The sequence below is a fragment of the Amblyomma mixtum genome, chromosome 6 (assembly GCF_055824585.1).
Source record: "Amblyomma mixtum isolate Tamu chromosome 6, ASM5582458v1, whole genome shotgun sequence".
In the NCBI taxonomy this organism is placed as follows: Eukaryota; Metazoa; Arthropoda; class Arachnida; order Ixodida; family Ixodidae; genus Amblyomma; species Amblyomma mixtum.
This window is the reverse complement of record NC_143017.1, coordinates 125,005,851-125,027,153: the sequence shown is the minus strand read 5'-3', so window position 1 is coordinate 125,027,153 and position 21,303 is coordinate 125,005,851. Positions and strand designations below refer to the sequence as shown.

The following is a 21,303-nucleotide window of genomic DNA, read 5'->3' as shown; positions in this document are numbered from 1 at the left end:
CGGCCGCTGGTCCGAACGACCTGGGTTTGATCCCGGCCACGGCGGTCGCATTTCCATGGAGGTTAAATGCAAGAGACCCGTGTACTGTACGATGTCAGCGCACGTTAAGTTACCCCATGTGGTCCAAATTATCCGGAGCCCTCCTCTACGGTGTCCCTCGTGGCCTGAGTTGCTTTGGGATGTTAAGCCCCATAAACCAAACCTAACTACAGTAGTTCTTGCTACTACAAAATGTTTCCTGCATTCTACGGCAACTGTGGAAGCGTAGATACTTAACGAGCCTATCCTTTCACCGTGCAGCGGAAGCAGAGTGGTTACCCCGGCTCCATAACGAAAAGCGAGGAAAAGAGTCTCGTAATGATACGTTGGGAATACAACGTCGACGACTCTTTAACACGTTCACTGCGTTGTGGGTCACCGGTGGGTCAGGTCACGTATTCGTGCTCTGCGGCCACGAATGCTGGGTTACACAATGAAGCTATGGGCCAGATTATTTTGTGGGGATTAGGAAGGAGGACCTTGCAATAAAATCCGTCCTAGTTCTTCATCGTGTGAGCCGGTATTAGTGGCCACACAGCATGAATAAACGGCAAGACCCATCGGTGATCCACGATACAGTGAACATGTTAATATAGCATAAGTGTGAGTGCATGGATTCAGCGCAGCGCCTGAATGCGATTGTGAGGCACGTCGTACCCCGTCGAAGAAAACGCAACTTGCGTCCCGCGTCTGTAAACCTTCTCCGCAGGTTGCTCCGGGCAGGGGCTTGCAAGGACCCCAGGGCTTGGGCTCCCAGTGCGAGAGCACAGCGCGGTCGCAAGTTTCGACCTCCTTCAGGTGCGGGCACTTGCCACCACCATGGGAGGGCGCCAACACCACGGTGCGCGTACGAACGCGGTAGCCTGCGCCAACAACGTGCAACGACAGCACTTGCATCTTGCATTCATACATCTTCATTGCCATGAATACGGGACAAGCACTTCTAATTTCCTTGTCTGCCTTCACGTAGCGCCTGTATTTGAGCAATGAAAAATAGCACATTAACATAACATGTTGCTTAATAAAGAAAGAATTACCGAGTGGCAACTGAATAGAACATAGGCCGATAGGCTAGCGGCACTGTCTGGGTGCTGTCCCGAATTCTGGTTAATGTTACCCGCGCAAGAGATTTCTCAGCAATACTTCCTAGAAGAAACTAATCCTACGGCTTTCCCTCGACTTTATATAAATGTTAACGCTGACCACAGAAGAGCAAAATGCAAAGAGCAGATAAGAGCACTCCCTTCCGTGTGACAGCGAGACGCGTATCAGTTTTTTTATCGTCTGAAGAAACGAAAGACTCTTCCTATTCGACCTCTGAAACACTGTATAAAAAGTAGCAAAATAATGCAGTAAAAAAAACATAATTGCAACATTTAACGGTTTTGCAAACACTCATAGGCCTGTTGGAAAATGTACCCCTTTTTAAACGCCAGTACTTCCTAAGAGAACCACCGACCGATAGGCACCTTGCCAATGGAAAGCGCGTTTGAATGCCTATGACATCCAAACGCGCTTTAAATAATGACCTAGCAGAGGATTTTCTCGGCACAGTTAGCGTCTTGCGCCACTCGCGAACCATCGCCCCTATGAATCAAATCACAGGGGCGATCACTTTGGTGAATGCGTGCTGTTTTCACTTTTAGATGAGGGTCGCAATTCACCCAATACCTTAACAGTTCTTTTTTTTTGCATTTCGGTTATAAGATAGAAGACTAAGCTGTGGATAACTGCTATAATCTTGAGCGTAATGATTTCAGTAACCTATATAAATGCTGCAGGAGCGCCATGGGGTTCCAGGGGTTCTAATACCCTACAAAGGTGTTCAAAGACACCGGTTCACTAAGTTTTTTGTATTAAGCCCAAATGAATAGAAAACATCATCAAGCATACAGCGTGATCGGAGGAAGACACAAAAGGACTTCTTATTAAGAAACACGAGGCGGTACACAAAACTTAGAGAATTCTGAATGGAGTATAGAAAAATTAAGCGCCAAAAAGTAGTAAAGACTGAATTCTCCACCTCAACGCATACTTCTCTCCACTATGCCTGCAGCACGCCACGATCATTTGGGATGTTTTGCGATTCACTGGCATTGACTATTACGTAAAGGAATCTTTGTTAAGAACGATTACTCTGGAAAGCTATGGCAATTGGTCGGATCGTTCGTATATCTATTTGGCAAGTGAGTATCACACACATCGAGTCATTGTCGTTCTCCTTTTCTACTGAAGCTTAGAGTGCAACCCCGACAGTCCACAGCCTTATAATTAATATTATTCATGAACTTAGCAAGCGCCTACTAAATTCACTCGTGATGCTTAAGTCAGCGAGGAGGGCAGTAGTATGCGTTGTATTCCCGCTCAAAAAGCTAGGACGGCAAACCGAGCTTCGCTGTATGATTGCCATTAGGTTGTTTTACTCATGGATCGGCCTGAGAACTTTCAAATGTTTTCGACTGCTACAGCTGGCGCATAAGAACTGAAACGACCATCGGTTGTCAGCACTTGCTTACCTTCTTCGGGCGCTGGAAAAGCTGATCCACGAATGTGAGGCAGACAATGCCCCCAAGACGACCAGTGAGACACCTGGCAGTCGATGGGGCATGGGACGCGGCATTGTTCTTGCACTGGCGGTCGCGGGTGTGGTGAGCACAGTTCACTCGACACTGGCGTCCAATCTGTGGAGCGAGGAATAGCAAAATGGACCTGCTTATCGAGCCTCAGTGACACTGCAAGAGCGGGGGCTAGTTGGTGCTTCATAATGATCAATTCGCGCTACAAGGGACATACACACGGAAACATAAACGGACGAAGCGCATGCGCTTCGTCCGTTTATGTTTCCGTGTGTATGTTCCTTGTAGCGCGAATTCCTCAGTGACGCTTGTCCCTCTACCCGGCTCAAAAGTTCAGGCTCATAAAGAGGCCTAATAACAGCGACGTAATAACTCGAGCTCAATTTGTTCCATCAAGAGCGCGTAAGCGAGCACAATTACTCCCGCACGTGTACAGCATCACACTGTAGAACACTGGCAAGCAGGTACAACATCATTCAGTTCGGGGTTGAACACAGCAACCTTAGTCAGACTCCGCATGAAGAGCCCGTCGGCACCGGGGCCATCTACAACTGACCAACAAAGATGAAACCTTTATAGAAGCGGCTCGTTACGATGTTCTCGCCTCTTTGGCAGTGCCGGTTCCGGGGCACCACACTGCTGTAAAAAAAAAAAAAAAACGCGCTCTACGGCTACCACCGTGAGATTAGAGAGCATGAAATAACGACCTAAGGACAGCCAGCTGAGTCCCAGGTTGATAAGCAGCTTACACAACTGACCTTTGGTCCTGACGCACGTGACGTTCCTCTGTCGCGTGCCGCCGTTGCAGACAGCACCAGGCACCGGTACACAGGCACTCCACTCTGACGTTGCCCAGCTGAAACTGCACGTGCAAGAGAATGGCGATCAAGAAATGGAAAGACTGCTAAAAAGTCCATACTCTATCATAGGTAGAGAAGCCCATTAATGCCAAGGGCTGGAACTTCTGGCGCCTCGCAGGGATCTGTGCTCGCGGATACAGACAGTCCCTCCTACAAGCGACATTGAGAAGAGATGTGCGGTTTTCAGATACGTTGCAGTGTACTACAGAGTGAGAGAGGAAAAGCCTGAAGCTACTCTGAGTGCGAGAGAGTAATCCATATCAGTATTCGCATGTGAAGGTTGGGCGGGTGAGGGTGTGGGGGAGGACCTTAGAATAAGTTACAGGCTATGAATAAAACAATAATAGACGGTACTCAGAGGTAACCGTATGGTATGGTATCATCACGGTTCGAAACTGGGAAGGTTACGGTGGGGTGAACCGATCTGTTGTAGAATAGCGCAGCGCAAAACAACTTCTAAAACCCCAGGAACATCGCGAGGAAGATTACTCCTGCTAAAACCACGCTGCATAAAAAGTGTTAGTACAATCAACACTTAGTAGCCGCCATCTGTGAGCAGAAAGGGATTGCGGAAATATAGCCTAAAACTTCTACGTTGATACGGTTGACCGCCCCAAGCGCACCCTCAAATTTAAGTCAGCAATGTTGTAATCCTGTAATGCCCAAATATTGAAATGTTGTAAGGCTATGAGCTCTCAGCTGGCTTGATTATAACAAAAGTATATGAAGACCTGCTGGCGGCTTCGAAAAGGCGGCGCTATGGACCGAAGCAACAAACACACTCGACCTGATCAACAGTTAACAACGCTACAGTTAAACGACTACGATCTACCCTTGAAGCAGGAAATAACAGAACATTTTTTGCACGCATTTCTTCTCTACAAGAAAATGCATTTGGAGAAAGAAAGAATGGCTGAAGCTCCCATTGTATTTGTGCAACGTACTTTCAAAAAGCATATTTACCTGGTTAAAAAAAGAAAATTTTAAAACTAAACTTATGTTTATATAAGTTACCAGGTTTATACCCATGCTTGTAACAGAGCGAATTTGAGGCACATGTGCGGGAAATGTTTTTTCCACAAAAAATTTCATTTATGGCCACCGGCAAGCAGATTGACCCCGAAGCTTTTGTCATGATGGATCTTCAACCTTTGCGAAGATGCCTAAAAAAAGACATACTGGGGCCAGGTTTACTGCAGTCTGCGCCTGGACGGTAAGCTCTTTTCTAGCTTGCGTGACTGCTAAGACTCCCGTGACAAAGTACCTCGAGACTAGAAGGCTTACAAGAATCTGAGTGCTCTGGTTTCTTCGCCGCGTCCTGTTGTGGTTTTGTCGAGTGCTGTTAGTTTAATGCTTCAGCCGAAATAACTCCCCGGTGTTCCATGCATGAATGATGTAGCTCCTCTCGCGGAGTCGGCGAAACGAGCAGGCTCAAGGGCCAGGGCACGAAATATTTTATGTGTCTTGAGCCTGACGGGAGGATTTCTATCCTAAGCGAGGGCAACAGAGGTGCGTACTTTTTTTTTTTCATCGCTTAAAGTGTGTGCTCTGACTAACCAGGAAATAACCGCAGTTTTAGAAAGTAGTCTACTTAGTAATAAATGTACGCTTTCTTGCCTGCGGGCGAAACGCATGGTACCGCATGAAAAACCTCGGTGTGTTTTTCGCTATTTTATTTCGACGTCGGCAGTTTTTCTTATATTCGCTGACATTTACTGCGCCTCATTTGCAGCGGATAAGGCCTGCAAGCTGCGCAATGCACACCTAGCACTAGACTGTGTCTCTAAGATTTGCTGTATACGAATATAACAATTTTTTTTTGCCTTCACGGCGAAGAAGAGGTTTCATGTTTGACGGCCTGCCTGTGTGGCGACTGTGGCAAGGAACAGACTTTCATTTTTTTTTCTCTTTTGAACAGGTCACATGCAGTGCCAAAAGGAAAGCATAACGCATCGTCATTAAGTATATCCTTGAAGACCCATCGGGAATTTTAGGATATCAATGTGACGGAAAGATATCACTAAATTTAAATATTGCAATCATTAAAGACACACAATCACTTCCAAATAAAAAGTATAGCATCATCTTCATTTATTATATCCTTAAAGACGTGTCGGGTGTCAGGGATATATGACACCCGATGACGGGGAAAATATCCCGGAACTGGTATGTATCAGTCGCGCAATATATGACACCAAATGACGGGCAAAATATCCCTGAACTGGTATGCACTAGTCGTGCCATGCCCGAACCGGAGTGAGGGAATCGTGCAGAACAACTAAATTTTTTTTTGTAATAAAATGCAAGGCTTATTTAGCTCAGTAAACATACATGGCGCGTTTCGTGATGTACGGGCAGGAATTATTAATCCATTTATGGGAAAACTTGGTTAACTCCTCCGCTGTGTTCAATCCTTATCAAACGTCCATTGCATTAGACTACTTTACCTACCGGTCCTTAATGTTCAAGCAATCACTCGTCTACTTATTCTTCGTCCCTGACAGAGGCCGCGGTTTTTCTTTTCTATTGTTCGCATCTTCATAGATATTAGAGGAGCCATTCGCCCAGCAGCACGGCGTCCCTAGCTTAAGATGTCCATTCCCACCTAGAACAGAGGGGGAGGTGGTCCACTTGAACGGCCGTCTCCACGAGTGGCGGGCACGGCTTTCCGGCGCCGTACGGGAGCTGCTGCACGTAGCGCAGCCGGCGCATGAGCCGCCGGCTACCGGCCCAGGTGTCGCCGCTGTCCAGATGACAACCATCGCTCTCCAGGTGCCAGGGAGACCACGGCGACACGCCGCAGTCAACGGACACGACGCACGACTCGGCGTCATGTGGTAGAGGGCGCTGCTGCCCGTCACTTCGACGGCACTTCCTGCGAGCGTCGGCAGGTGTCACTCGGACAGCTTTCGGAAGAGGGCACCCTTTTCGAGAACGACAACTAAGCCGCTGGAACGGCAAAACATGCTTCTACCGCAGCACAGGCACCTGCTGGAAACGCGTGAGGATATGACCACAAAGGTTTCGCAGAACCTCAACAAGGCTGACGACTGGGCGGGTTGGTACTGATTCATCTCAAAACCAGCCGGAAGACGCAACACAAGAGACCAGACTAGTCTGGTGCTCTTCTCTTCTCCTGTGTTGTGCTTGTGCCTGCCTGCTGGTTTTGAGAGGTTTCTCAGAGCACGGAGAAAACAGAGCAGCTGAAGTTTCTCGCAGCCTGCCTGCACAGTTTAATTTAAATGCGCCCTTTATCCCAATCGACAGTGTGGAGCTCTGTTTTTTCGCAAACGAGTCATGTTAATCAGGTCCGAGCCGACTGTTTAAGCTTTTGAAACTGCAGCCCAACTAATTTCTATCACTTCCGGAACAGCTATCTTGTTACCACTCTCATTCCATGTTCGACGCGAGGGGAACAGAAGAATGATGATGGGATGCTGCTGTTAGGAGTATGCAACCAGGTTTACCATTAAATTGCGCTTTCAAATACTCTAAATGCGCCTTCTGGCGAATACAGAATTTCAATTTCTGCCAGTGCCCCAGAGAGCCAAAATCCTTTGGAATGTTCATGCCTAGGTTGGCAACCGACTGCTCTCAATTCGTGAGAGCGCAATAGTGATGAAGCTGTCTAATAGACATTCCATCTGAAACTTAGCCTCACATGGTTATTCAGGTGCCGTAGATCGATAATAGGTCTTACCCGATGTCCACTTGTACACCGTTGCTGTCGAGGCAGGCAACCTTCCTTCGGCGCGTTCCCACCTGCGGTCGTCGGAATGCGACTGGCAGATCCGACCCTGCCTGAGTCCCTTGCATCTCGTGCTGCTGCGTAGAGTAGTCACTTTGGCACTCGCTCCAGGGCCCAGCCCTGAGCACGTAGTCCGTGGGCGCTTTCCTACGCGACTTGCGCTTGCGCCACTCGCGGCATCCCGGTCGGGCCGGGCACTGCTTGGTCTCGGACAGCGCGGGACACTCGGCACCACCGTTCGACGGACCCACGAGCACTATTCGTCGTCTACTGAGGCTGTGAGACTTGCAGCTGCTGGCGTTGTGACACTCGGGCCAGGACTCGAATGGAGTGACAACGCAGTCCTGTGCGCAAAGATGAGAGAGAGAGTCGTTACTCGACACTCAGCAAAGGCCGCCACGGAGGCTGAGTGGTTATGGTTCGGCTGCTAACCCTAAAGACGCGGGTTTGATCCCGGCCGCGGCGGTCGAATTTCGACGGAGGTGAAATTCTAGACGCCCGTGTACTGTGCGATGTCAGTGCACGTGAAAGAACCCCAGATGGTTGAATTTTCCGGAGCCCTTCACTACGGCGTCCTCATAGCCTCAGTCGCTTGGGACGGTAAACACCCATAAAGAAAAAAATGAGCCGTCAACAAATTGCACTATTGGGCTGGAGTGAAAGCCCAACACGAAACCGCGTTGGCCCTGGATCGAGAAGCGCCGGCGTGGCGCTAGCCCCCTCGCTTTCATTCCGACGCTCGCCGTGTTCACAGACCCGGCCAACTGGATGACAGCGCAGTTATCTCGAATTTTCTCGATCACGTTATTTCTCAGCGCAATTATGAAGCTTCGACGGCTGAATATACTCGGTCGTGAAGGTACAAGCGAGAGCTGCGTCGGCGCGATGTCAGTTACTCCGGTCGATCTTTCGCTAGCATATGCACCAAAGAAATATCGTGGCTTGCAAAGCCCACTTTTCAGTAAGGGTTCTGCCCTTTACGCTTCTGAAAAGTTAGAAGTAGATAGCAAAATTTCTTTCCCAACATTTTCTTCCTTTTTCTTTCCGGGTCCTTGATGTCAATTTTCATTCATGTCAAACCAGCAGTTCTCGTTGCAGGCCCCGAAAGTTTTATCGACAGATTCTCCGCTTTTTTTTGTTCCTTTTGCGCCATATTTTATTGTTACCATGTGGCTCCATCTAAGGTACCGCTATTTTTATATTGTTACATTCATTGCTTGGCTGTATTCGCGCGCCCAGAGTTAGTTCTTCCGCTCCAGCGCAAAAAATAAACATGCAGCGTCACTGAAAGGCTGATCCGCCGGCTGGGTGCGCGGGGGGGGGGGGGGGGGGGGGGGGTTCAACCCGTCTAGAAAAACTGTGCCATAGAAAGTGCAGCGAATAGCTTTCGCGTGAAACGTTTTTGATTGCTGTCTTACAGCTTATTCCAATCGGCTATCTGGAGCAACTCAACGAATCCGTGAGGCAGCAAGATATCCGTCCGGTGCAATCAGAATCCGGGGCCTGAGTACAAATCACCCACTGAAACACGCTCTTCGGTTTTGCGGTGCAAGAAAACCTGCTTCGGATCGTTGGTTGGTATGCGCTAATAATTTTCACGAGCGCTACGGTTGGATAACTTTTGATGGTAAAGTCACGCGTTTAGAACAAAAAAAAAAAAAAATAAAATAAATAACGACAAATAAAGAGAAGCATTTTTTTACGCAACGAATTGGAATTATTTGTGGACAGCTGGGCATCCGTGAATAGATACCGCACAAGACGTTAAAATATTGTTATATAATTGTTTTGGTGAGTTGTAGTAACCTTAAACGATACGAACCAAACATTGCACTAAAATAGGTATTTTATAGCCAGTTTATACATTTCCTTCATTGAAGCTAAACGTAGTACTAAATCGATGCCCTAAATGGTAACGCAATGCTCCAATAATAATCTCAAAATAATAATGAATCGTATTACAAGTGCGGTATCAGACACCGGTTTCCAAACCTTGTACAACGACCGCGTTCCCCAATTACCAGAGTATGGCAGTCAAAGCTACTGGATTGTGCCCGCCCTAGATTGACTGAACAAACTGTATGTATTAGAAATTTACCTCTAACACTTATGGGACTTCATCGAGGCTCAGACTTTAGGCATTAGTCGATACTATCGGTTTGAGGGCGATTGCGTTATATGCAATAGTTAGGCAATACTGCATTAATCAGTTACCCTCTTTGCTACCACTTCCTTCATACAGAATTTTGAATGAAGGTTTGTGTGCGCTCATTTGGCAGGTCTCCCGGAAGCCCAAAATTTTAGCTAATGTTGGATTAAACAGTTGCATAAAACAGTCGTGAGTATTTACTTAGGTTTGAAAAATATTATTTAAAATTTGATTCACAGCGACAAGAAAGCACATAATTAATTGCTTACCATCGCCAAAACAAACAAATTACATTGCTATAAAGTTTTGGTGCTGTGCTGGCTGCATTACACACCTGCAGTATTTTGTGCTTCCAAGTGCCGCGCCATGATGGCATTACAAAGCAACAAAGTTGGCAATAGGCGCTACATCGTGAATGCGCGTTGCTTGTTATCTCTTGTCTCCAGCGTTTGCTACGCGCTGTGCAAAGAATGGCGTATTCCAACCCGCAATCCGCAGCAGGTCTCAGAATCTGCGAAGGAACAAGATGTGTAGACTGTCTAGAAATTATACTGGAGGGGTCCAAATAGAACTCAGGACATGAATCCGAGTCGCCTATTCAAACACGCTATTCTGTTTCGCGGAGCAAAAAAAAGTTGCTCCGGATCGCCGACTGGAATATGCTATTCATTACCACTAGCCAGGGAGGCCATCAGTAGGAGGCCACTATGAGTTAACCTAGTCTTCGTTTTGATTTTAGCAGACCAGTTCGGAGTGTAATGTTTAACAGTTTTTATTACGTCGTACCTTAGGTGTGCCCTTCTCGTACAGGCAGAAACGGCGCATTTAAAAATGAGGGAGGCTTTTCGCGGAATTTCGAGTCGCAAAGAATGTGAAAGCTTTATAAACATTGGAATAATAAGCTCAGAGATGCGACCTTGCGCCCAGGAAGGAGTAAAATACTAGTGCTGTTGACCGCAGTCATCGGCCCGATAACTGTCGATATACTTCGCCTTTTATTTCCCACCGCCACTCCCTCTTCTGCAGTAGAGTAGGCACAACGGGCACGTGGTGAGGCCTCCTACCTGTGCGCAAGAATCCTGAGGTGCATTTATAATTATGTGTTAATTTGCCTTGAAATGACTGCGGAATAGAGGCTTTGTGTGGAAAAAGGAAAGCTTTCTTTGTTCTTTGACTGTATTCCTTCTTCATTGCCTGCGGCGCTGCTCCTTATGACTTTGTCATGGCAGATGGGACCAGGCTTTTTGTGGAAATACTGCAGACGTGGAAAACTGTTTCCACGGTGTTCGAGATGACTTACAATGTTTTCATGCTTCTGATCTCGAAAGTTCGTCGCCATAGAAAGTGCTGCCACGAGCGATGGTCATTCTGATCTGCGATGACAGCTGAGAACACTTGCTGCTACCGCTACCGCCGCGCGAACGGCTTTACTTTGCGTACGCGGATGTTCTAACAAGACCTCTCATTTCGTAGTAGGATTAAAGCACCCGGAGTTCAATAACATCTAGCTCATTTTGGTGCCGCACAAGTGCTACTATATATGAACGTCAAAAGTTTAATTCTGACTTGCCTTCCAGCTTGTATGCACTTGATTGTTAACCTGCAGCCCCATGCAGAGCTGGCAACTGTGAAAGATTATGTACAGCTTCAAATCCCACACGGAAAGCACGACCAAAGAGCAACAACAAAGCACTATGAGACACACAATTGATATGTAGGACTTGTAAAATCCCATTCAAAATAATTCCAATGGCGCATCTTTATATATCCTATTATTAAGGTTCTCTCAAAGGTTTCTGGGGAATGGTTAATAAGCAAAGTTTTCTATCCTGTTTTGGCGCTCTTTATGTAACTTTACCAGTCCTAAAGATTTGGCGGAAAATTTGTGCTGGTTGAACGACAGTATTAATACACAAACAGGAGAAAAACCTATCAGAATTCGACAGGAGAATGTTCTCATACAGAACAGCGAAATCTCAGTTCATGACTACACAAAATAAATAAAAAAAGGGTTGAGGGGGTATAGTCTTAGTTTGCCCAACCAATGTTCTGACAACAGAACTGACAACAGTCACATTGTCGAAACGTTGTCTTGTCCAAACGTTGGACAATCAAGCTGAAGCTACCCCTCAACTATTGTTCTTTTTGTTTTGTGCTGTTAATAATCACTTCTTCCGGCTCAGTTCCTACCACACGGCAGAACAGCGCAAGCTACACAGGGACAAGAAAGTAGACGAGATACACCCTTTCTTGTCCCTGTGTAGATTGCGCTGTTGATGAACCAACTGTGATGAACCAACTAGCCCGCGATGTGTTATTCAGTTCCTACCATACACCCAAATTCGTAACTTGTAAGTTTCCATTTGGGAGCCAGTTATTACACCACAGTTCTCCCTGGAATCGATAAAAAGCCTTAAGTCCTGTTGCTGAGACCAGTTGGCCCGGCACAAAACGAGCAAACTTCCTTCTGTCACGAGTTAGCCAAGTACAAACCTAGCAACTTTTTCTGCTGGCAACAGTTGGCTCTGAATAAAATCGGTAGTGCATTTTTGTGGCTATCAACTGAAACCAGAAGATTCCAAGTTGGAAAATTTCGTCTAATCGTCTAATCGTGCAGTGTCAGTACTGCAGCTGTAGGTAAGCAACGTGAAGCCAACAATCCCTGCGAAGCAGCATTCTGCGTCTAGCACGTGGGATGTCATTGTCCGCTCGTCAATACTCCCAAACATTGCTAACGATGCTGTGACGTCCCAGTACGCACCGCGGTTGGATGTTCAGCACAGCAAACAATATTCACCGAAAGGATTGAATTACTTGCTAGAGATATATTAGCAATCCTCCCAGGTATTACGCAACGCCCCCCATAATTTGCAATTCTTATAGAAGCGATGCAAAAGTGCCTGCGTCCGTAATACCGCTACTCTTCGCGAAGGTGCTTTCCAGGCGTACCTCCGCGCGCCTCATTTGCATGCGACACAAATGCTGTTCCGTATCCTCTACATTTAATTGCTTCCTCCAATGTTTTGGAGCGCTGTTAACCGCATGCCAGCCTGCATGTAGGACCTGTAAGCCTAATTTCAATAAATCACCGACCGCACTTGGGACGGCGCCTTAGTCCTGGCACGGCCTTTTTTTAGACTTACCTGTGGGCAGCTGATAGCGCACGGCATCTCGCTGAGCGGCTGCGGCAGGTGGACGCAGGCTGCGGCGTCTACAACCCGGGGGGAGCCAGCCTCTGGTTCGAAGACGCAGCTCACGTTCCGTCTCGCCAGGCCCTCGGCGTCCCGCGCTTCGGGCCTGCACTGGCTGCGCAGGTGCGGCCTTCCGTTGACCGCCTCGCAAGCACTCCACTCGCCCGCCTGCCACCTAGAAGCGTGATACAAGAGCGAAACCAGTGGCATGAGATATATGAGAGTGTGAGTAGTTGGTTGGCCATGCTGTGTGACCTTGTAAATAATTGCCTGCCAGTGATATCAGTGAGCAAAGGCGTGCGTGTAGTTTGTCAACGGTCCTGTGCTATAGCTTCTATATTTCTTTCGTCTTTTTTTGGTTTTTCCACTTTTACGGGCGTAAAACCTTCGCTTCGTCATATAGTAGAATGTACCCATGGCTTTTCGCGTTGTTGCACAAAGTCGTGACTGCGATGCCAGTTTCCGGTATATATATATATATAGCTCGAACTGAAACGGTCTAATATCTAGTCGGCTTGAAAGTTTATTGAAAACTAAGTTTTCGTAGTATCCTAGCTGAACAGATGGCAGTGGAGGAAATGGATACTGCGGCAGTTTGGAGAAGCCAGTGTTCTGATCCTCGCCACTCTTCTTCCGTTACTCTTGTTTGAAAACATGAGTTAAGATTGCGTCGTTCACATAGCCAGTAGCAGAGAGCGAGGGAAACGGAGGGAGCCAAAAGGTACAGAGCGACGTCAGAGCTTTTGCTGGCAGTATGCTGTACCCAGCTGTGATTTCTTTGCTTGAGGGAAATTTAGAATCCTTCATGTTGCAAATAACATGCTTTTTTAAGGCCACAACGAGACCGCACTAAATTGCAAACCGCAGAGCCGCTGGTAGTTTGCGCTGGAAAACTGCAAAATTGTCTTTCTTGACACCTAAATCTAATATTTATTCAAAAAGTTATTTGCTTTTCATGAAAATAGCAAATGGCGCCTTAAATGTTTACAGAACACACGCCCGTGAACTGCTGGTGATGCCGCAGGTTACCTTTGCATAGATCGACAGACATATTAGTAGAGAGAAAATATGAAGATCAGTGTCATAGCTCTGACCAAAATAAGTTTCGAAGCTAGCTCTCAAAAACGCGGCTAATCACAATAATGACAGGGGTAAGCTTGTCGCACTGATTTGCTTTAGAATATGCAGAGCCAGTAGAGCATGCTTCACCTTCTCCAGTCTCAGAAAGCAGGAACCACATCTTCGCGCGTTAGTCTGGTTCTCCATAAAAGACGGGTGTTATGTCGCAATCGTCTCAGAGCTATAGTCCTCACCTTCCCCTTTTTCACAGTGCAGAGAAAACAGGGACGCTCACCTGAGTGACTGGCGGACTTCGTCGTCTTCACACGCGGTGTGGCACGACTGCACGGGATGCGGCCTCACGTGACGCCGGCAGCGCCTGTCCGGAACGGAATGGCCACGCATGTCCACGCACCGCACGGTTCTGCCCCGCCATCCACGACCGCAGCCGCCCTCCTCCGGCACACAGGGAAGCCACGGCCCTGCTTTCAGCGCCGGCAAACACCGGAAATCATAAGCGAGCGTAATCGAAATACTAATCCAAACTAACTCTTTCTGGTTTTTCCGCCATAATTGTCATGGATACCCTTATGCAATGCGCACTTCAGATTAACACAGCTTCCGGTCCTCTACGAGTAAAAAAAATGTTTTGTGTAATGCGATCACAGAAGTTTACTGCATGGGTACAATTCATAAAAGCATTCATTTGCACTTAATTATGCTCGTTTTGCACTGTAATACGATCTGTACCCCCACAAACTGCTCCATGCACTTGTCATATCTCCAGAAATTTTGTAAACTTGCTGCAGGTAGACTAGACATCTTGAAAATTGTTCGGTTCTTTTCACATGTTTGTGCATATACATAGGGCAAAACGCTTGTCTAGAACACGTTCAGGGCGTGTTTTGGCCTAAACACGCAATATCTAGAGATAACATTTGGTTAAAAATAGTCTGGATGTAAGCATGTGCAGTTAAACTCACAGAATTTCATCCTCATTTTTTGTCTTCCTGGCGGTAGCGGCTTTAGGAGCTGCCGAACACACAGTTCAGTCGTACTAGACACGTGGTTTGCTCTCTCTACATTGAATGCACTGCTGTTTTCTGCGGTCTTTTCACCCATTTCACGGTCTGAACATGCTCTGGGTAGCAGCAAATCAGTGCTCGCAAGCACAATTGTTGTGACAGCAACAGGCTAAAAGAAATTACAGATCATGAAGGGGATTTTGTTATAATTTTTTTAGCATAATCTTCTCACCTTTCCATTTTGCTGTCTAAAATAGAGCATCAATAACGCCAACAAAGGCTATTTCTCCTCTTTTACACCCATATCTTTGAAAACGACCGTTACAGCTTCAAAGTGCACCGCATGACCTATTTGGACAATGCTAGAGTGGCTAAAACTCTGATACGGGGACGTTGGAAAGAAAACAACCATGACTGTATAGCCCACGCACGTCCCCGGCGGCTGTCAAAAACGTCCCAGGGGGTAAAACGCAGCTTCCACATTTTTCGGCAAAGCAAAGAGCCAGTTTTAGCGCGCCTGTCAGAACAAGAGAGCATTAGCGCGGCTATTCGGAGAGACAGCTATGTGCCTTGGAGGCTGACAAGAGGCGCTGCGTGGCCTCCTCAAAGGCTTCACGTAACACCCTCACAGCGCGTAGGTTTCTGACAAGAGGCCGAGTCAAGTGTCCGCCGATTTTAGTGGGTGGCATAGGTTCCTTTTGTGTTGTGTTCCTCTCTTTCTCCAGTTCGAGCGAAAATGTACAGCGCTTCGCGAATTCTCTCCCCTGGAAAAGAAGGGGAAGCGGGAAACTGTCGGGTGGTCTTGCGGGTGAAGCCTCTTTTCAGCGTGACCCTGATATTCTGCGTGAAGGCGCTGTCAGTTCTCATCGCCTTCCTCAGAAGTGCGCAAACCGTGACTCTGGCTGCTTCCGTGACGGTATGTTCCATTCACGCACCGCCCACCTAATGGCTCATTTGGCCGCTTAGCCTAAGCTGAATGGGGTATACCCATGAAAGGTATGTGTGGTGGTTATGAACACGCTTAGCCAAAAGTCTTTGGGACACGTGGTTTTTGTTTCAGCAGTTTGGCGAAAAATCTCCTGCTCTGATTCTTGGTAAATAAATTCCTCTGCTCACCTTTTAAGATCTTGCGGTCCTCTATGATAGCGTAAGTGCTCCATTGCCTGGCTCAAAATCAGACCCTGCGGCCTGAAAAATTTTTGACCAAGCCTGCACCTATAGGTGAAATCTTTCATTTCGAGTAGAAGTTATTAGTTTTTACGTAACAGACCAACTTGGCACCTGTTTTGCATTCAGTTCTTAGCTTTTTGGACCTTGTCAGAAGAGGTTTTGCAATTCGGTTTCTTCTGGGTGATTGTCGTCAATAAAAAAAATGCCTATTAATACGCATTCTTGTTAGAAGACATAAAATGGTGTATTTTATCAACCAAAAAATTAGATTATTACGCCGGTACTACACAGGAAAAAGAATATATTGGCGCTAGGCGTGCAATTCGGGAGGCCAGTAGACGCTGTAACCAAAACAAAGCAGAAAAAAAGACTTGTAAAGCTTCCATATATTAAACTTAATGCGCTCTTTTTTTTTCTTTTCCTATTGGAAGAATGCGACGTAAGTACCTTCGTTGTCCGGCAGCTGCTCTACTCTTTGCTTTACAGATAACGGCTATTATAGCCAAGCCCACTTATAACGTCCGCAGGTGTAAAGAAAGCTTACTTATTACGAATGAGGCTGGTGCTACCGTCAAAATACGCAGTGGGGCAAGAGCACAGCTTTTCAGTAACAAGGAGCGACTGTGGCCCCAGTACTCGGTTACAGCCAAGCAGATGGGTTCGTCAGCTCGCACCCGCAGCAGATAAACTCGCGCTTCTCGCAAACGCGGACACTGAGGAGAGTCTCCCAGCCGCACTGACACCACCCAGAAATTAATGCGGTACTCAGGAAAGCAATAAAAAAGGTACCATTGACATTGTAGATAAGCACAGGCCAAGCATGTTTCGAAAGGCGAGAAGAGCTACGATATAACTGAGGACATGCGTGTGTGGCCGCCCGGCTAATTGCCTAAAATAGAAGGAGAAGCGTAGTGGGTGCTAGAAATGGTAGCATTGAAGTGAAAACTATTGCGTTCGGTCGGTGATCAACCAGTGGCAGCAATGTTAACACTTCGGCTACGGGACACGTGGTATGCTATGCAGGCCCATCCGGTTTCATAACATCTGTCACCTACCCAACCGGCTCTCCGTCGTTTGCGGTGCTACCCCGTGCGAAAAGTGCGGTGCGCTATTGATTGGTCGCTAAATGAGGTGAGGAACGACAGGTGATGCAGTATAAAACCCACGTGACGAGACGAATGAGTACTTCTCGCAATGTTCCATTGATGCAAAGCTGGTCGGACCTGATATCTCGACTAGGATGATATCTTTGGCGTGTAGGACACGGCCGACGTCGAAAAGCCATGAACTAACGGCGCTATTGTGCGCAAAGTACTAGCGCTTCCCAACTTATTGAATCTGTATACTGCGATGACGAAAAATCTTACCTAACCCTAGCTGCTGAGTGCACTTCAACCGCGGTTGTTATATCGCGTCTCCAAAAGCAGATCGTTGGCAGCAAGGCTACGAGTTCGGAACGCGTAACTATGTCGAAGAGCTTATATTGCACCTTAAAAAGTTCGCCGCATGGACGTAGTCATTATGACTATGTAGCAGACGTGCATGGTGCAATGATTGAAGAATGCGCGTCAGTTTTGTCTGAAGTTTTATTTTTGGCCCTAATATGCGAAGTCCACTGACTACGCACATCGGATGCAACGAAGGCGACCCGCGTGACCATCAGGTTTATTATAAGTGGGCTCGAATGCATGGATCATAAAAGAGAGCGTGGCTGCCTTTAATGTGATAAAAAGTGTAAAAGTTCACCTGAACAACTTTTGTTAAGTCTGCAACTGCATTCGAAAAGGAGAAGATGGTATAAAATCAATGGAGAAGATAGTGACGTGATGCTATCAGCTGTAAAACTTGTGTCCAAGTTACATATGATCACGCGCAGAAACATTCCCCGAAAATGCAACAAAGACAGGCACTTAAGCCGATTGGAAACAGAAACTGTTAACCGCAAATAGACTGCGCTACCAGTGACTCCGTGCGAATGAGGATGGTGATGATGACAACGATGACTTTTTTTTTTTATCGTGTGAGGGCCTCTGGGGGGGAAGAGCACTATGGCAGACGGTATTTTTTGTGTACTCAAAGTGTGGTCAAAGACGAATTTCCCAAGCATTTCACCCTAAAGAATCCGAGCACCAGGACAGGGGAAAGCTTGCACCCATTGCACCACCGGTTGATACCTGGCGACACTGCGGATCGAACTCCGCAACTTCCCGCATGCGAGGGAGATGCACAAACCACTAGGCCACCGCTGCGGGGCAAATCGGAATGCTCTGCGGGGATGTGAAGCGAGGCTATTTTTCCTCTATTTGCCTGAGGTGTCTATTAGCCAGTCCTTACGTTGTTTTTCTTTACCTCTAACAGGCATTAGTGGAAAGGGAGTGTAAATAATCCGTTGTAATATTCCTACGAGAGATAAATGTCTGTTAAGGGGTTTTGTTTTCTAGAAATGATAAACAAGATGCTACAAGCATTATTGCGAGTTAAAATTAGGCTACCCTCGCTAGAGCAAAGATGCAAAATCTCGAATGCGACCAATAACAACAAACCTTGCTATTTTTTCTCTCGTCGTCCTTATCTGACGGAATCTAAGAGAAAAACTCGGGAGTTAAATTCAAAGATGTTATTGAAAGTTCATGCATTGTTTTTTAAATGACACGTCCATTTCCACTGTTCAAGCAATTCTGCAAAATAGCGTGGGCTAAAGGCACACGAACTATCCCCTTAAGACACTATTGCTTATAAGCGTCGAAAGAAGATTTCTTCGATGAAGCCTTTGTGCTTAGGCAAGCAGAATTTAAAGCACGAGCTTGATTTCATATGATCTTACATCCTCGGAAGGAAACATTCTCCACAGCTTGGTTTTATACTCTTACTTTGGTTCCATGGCCGCAATAATATTACTTTCAACACACTACAAAAATTAGACCTGCGCGAACGGACGTCCTGAAGGGGTGACACACGTTTAGGAGATGTGCCGCCAAACGTGTCCCGACGGCAAGCAATCTCACCTTAAGGCTCTGGTGTTCGCTGAATCGTGGTGCTTTTCCAAAGCTATGGAAACGATTGCAACCCTCTGAAAGACGTTTCATGCAGTGATTCATCGAACCTCATTCCAAAGCCTCTTTTCGAACACTGGGCGCACGTCATATCGATGGCACTCAGATACGCGTTCCTGACTTATGCACGGCTCGCTTGTGAGGCAAAGAACTGGCCGCATTTGTGTGTCGGTGTTGCCACATATTGAAAGAACCGATATCAGATATTCAGGAGTGTCTCATGATGCAAACAGCTCCGAGACTTCAAATTGAAGCGAGTATGGATGAGATTTTGCCTGCGCGAGAGTTCTAGGGGGGGGGGGGGGGGGGGTACCTGAAAGATTTGAGTCTTTTCTTCCCGTTTCGAACGTTTCAATCTTTATAGGCAGCATATATGTTGCTCCTTCGGTAGTTTCGTTTTCGCAACTTCATCGGGAATTTTCGTTTCAACCGAATACGACTCCTGAGATATGCACGCATCTGAACTTCCAGAATGGCATTCAGATGATAAGCACCCTGCACAGGATTGCTAAGTGAGTCGCCCTCCAACACCGCTGGCGCTTCAGATGGTATTGTCGAAAGGATCCTCACATTTTTCGGCATTAAGATTTTCTTTCTAATCTGTATCGCATCTTTTTCGAGCTCCATCCTTGAATCTCTATTCAACTTGAGAAACGGCGCTTCCAATAAACCAAGCGTCAGCAGGTTGAGTAGAAATTAAAGCAAACAGGAGGCAGCGAGACGCCTCTTTTTATCAGATTGATTTCATACAGCAAAAGAAAAATTAAATAAATTATGTTCGTATTCAGCCTATATAAACTGACTTCCCAACAGTCGTAACCTTGCGGAGTCTGATAGCATATCTGATTACATTTTATTTCACAAAATTTAAAAATTCTGCTTTGTGTTCAATGTATCCACTATCAACTGGTGACAGTGAAACACGTTCTCATCTGCTCTTTGTCTGCTTTTTCTAGCCAAACGTATTTCTTGAAAAAAACATATTATCCAGCTCTCGCGAGTGCGCTTAAGTGTTTTGTGTGAGCGGCTAGAGCTAGTTGACATTAAATTTTCCACTCTGGTTATGACATCCTTTCTCTTAAAGCGGTCTTTATTGCCTGAGGATGTTAATGGGTGTGCTTATATGAATGGGAAAAGGTTTGCTCAGCTGATAAAGCCAAGAAGAAATCGACGGTGGGGTAAATGTGCCCAAGTAGCATAGGACACTGCACTGCCCAGTAAGAGACCCGCAGTTGCCAGGTGTTGTATTCTCGTTGATGTTACAGCTGGAAAGACCCTTAGCAGCTGAGATGGGTCCACTTCGGCATCTCGGGAAAGGCACATACGGCGTGAGGAGCGGAAGAGCAAGCCTTGAAAGTTACGTCAGGTTTGTTTCCACACACATTCTTCCTTAATAGGTGTAAACAAATGGAACCTCTAAAAATGTTAACGGCCTTCCCCCATGAAAGAGAAAGCCAGAAAGCATGACCTGCTTTTCGGCAGGACTAAAACGTAGCTATGACGTTGTTGTGTCGAGATGTCTTCCTTTATCCCCGCTAAAAGTGTGCCGTGAAGATAAGGGGCCTCAGCTGGCTAGACAGCGATTGTCACGTTGTGTCCTCCAGCCGGCAGGTAATCACGTTCAGCCAAAAGTGGAAACATTACGCCCTACTCCGGTAGTGACAAGAGGAAAACGACATAGTGTGAGCACCTCTCTTACTCAGCAAGCTGTCGAGAAAAAAAACGCGCTACAATCGTCAAGCACCTTTTGTCTGCCTACCCAAAGAGGTCCCCTAATGCACTTCGTTACGTTCACAAACATATAGAAGTGCCGGACGCAGCCAACGCAGTGTAAGTAAAGCTGTGATGTAACAGAACAAGTCCTAATCGGCCAGCGAGGCAGAATGTGTGATGATTGACATTCATTTCATTAGCCCCCGCCAACACGGTGCTCCATCACTTTGTCAGGCCCGCAAGGAGTACTGCTTAGGATGGACCCCGCACCCATGACAGCAGAGTTCGCGAATGATTTACCTTTGGCGCGACGGGGAAAACCTGTACTACTGGACAACGCGAAGGAAAGTTGCCTTACTCGAGGTAACCTCATCGGTTCCTCTTCTGGCAATTCCAGGCATTAAGGTCAGTGCTTGTTTGTGTTACTCTTACGTCTTTCGTTTTTCCCGTTCTTGTTGCGCTGTGAACAATATCATGAATACGTACCAACTCGCCCAAATTTCTGCCTTGCCAGACATTAAGGAATGCACAGCGGAAAGGGTTGGTTTTGTCGTCAACATTATGTAGCGTACAGACGAGGAAGCGGTAAAATGGACCGCGCAGAGCGCGAAGCAGGGCAAGAATAGGAATAATTCTGGCAAGAAACCTTGCTCAGAAAAGAAACTTTGTTCAAAGGTCATGACATGAATGACAAAAGGCGATGACATGAATTTTTAAGCA

At 46.7% G+C, this 21,303-nt stretch overlaps 1 protein-coding gene across 10 annotated transcripts in view; it reads right to left on the bottom strand.

The window, feature by feature from the left end:
• The window catches only part of LOC149340280 (thrombospondin type-1 domain-containing protein 7A-like), a 360,309-nt gene that overhangs the window by 178,554 nt on the left and 160,452 nt on the right, over window positions 1-21,303 (bottom strand). For all 10 annotated transcript variants that reach the window (XM_089549023.1, XM_089549024.1, XM_089549025.1 and 7 more), the window contains 7 exons: window positions 13,918-14,104; window positions 12,516-12,738; window positions 7,176-7,567; window positions 6,081-6,350; window positions 3,374-3,477; window positions 2,556-2,720; window positions 697-902 (listed from right to left, as the gene is read on the bottom strand). In XM_089549023.1, the coding sequence (XP_089405149.1) occupies window positions 697-902; window positions 2,556-2,720; window positions 3,374-3,477; window positions 6,081-6,350; window positions 7,176-7,567; window positions 12,516-12,738; window positions 13,918-14,104 (1,547 nt within the window). The remainder of the gene's footprint in view (window positions 1-696; window positions 903-2,555; window positions 2,721-3,373; window positions 3,478-6,080; window positions 6,351-7,175; window positions 7,568-12,515; window positions 12,739-13,917; window positions 14,105-21,303) is intronic.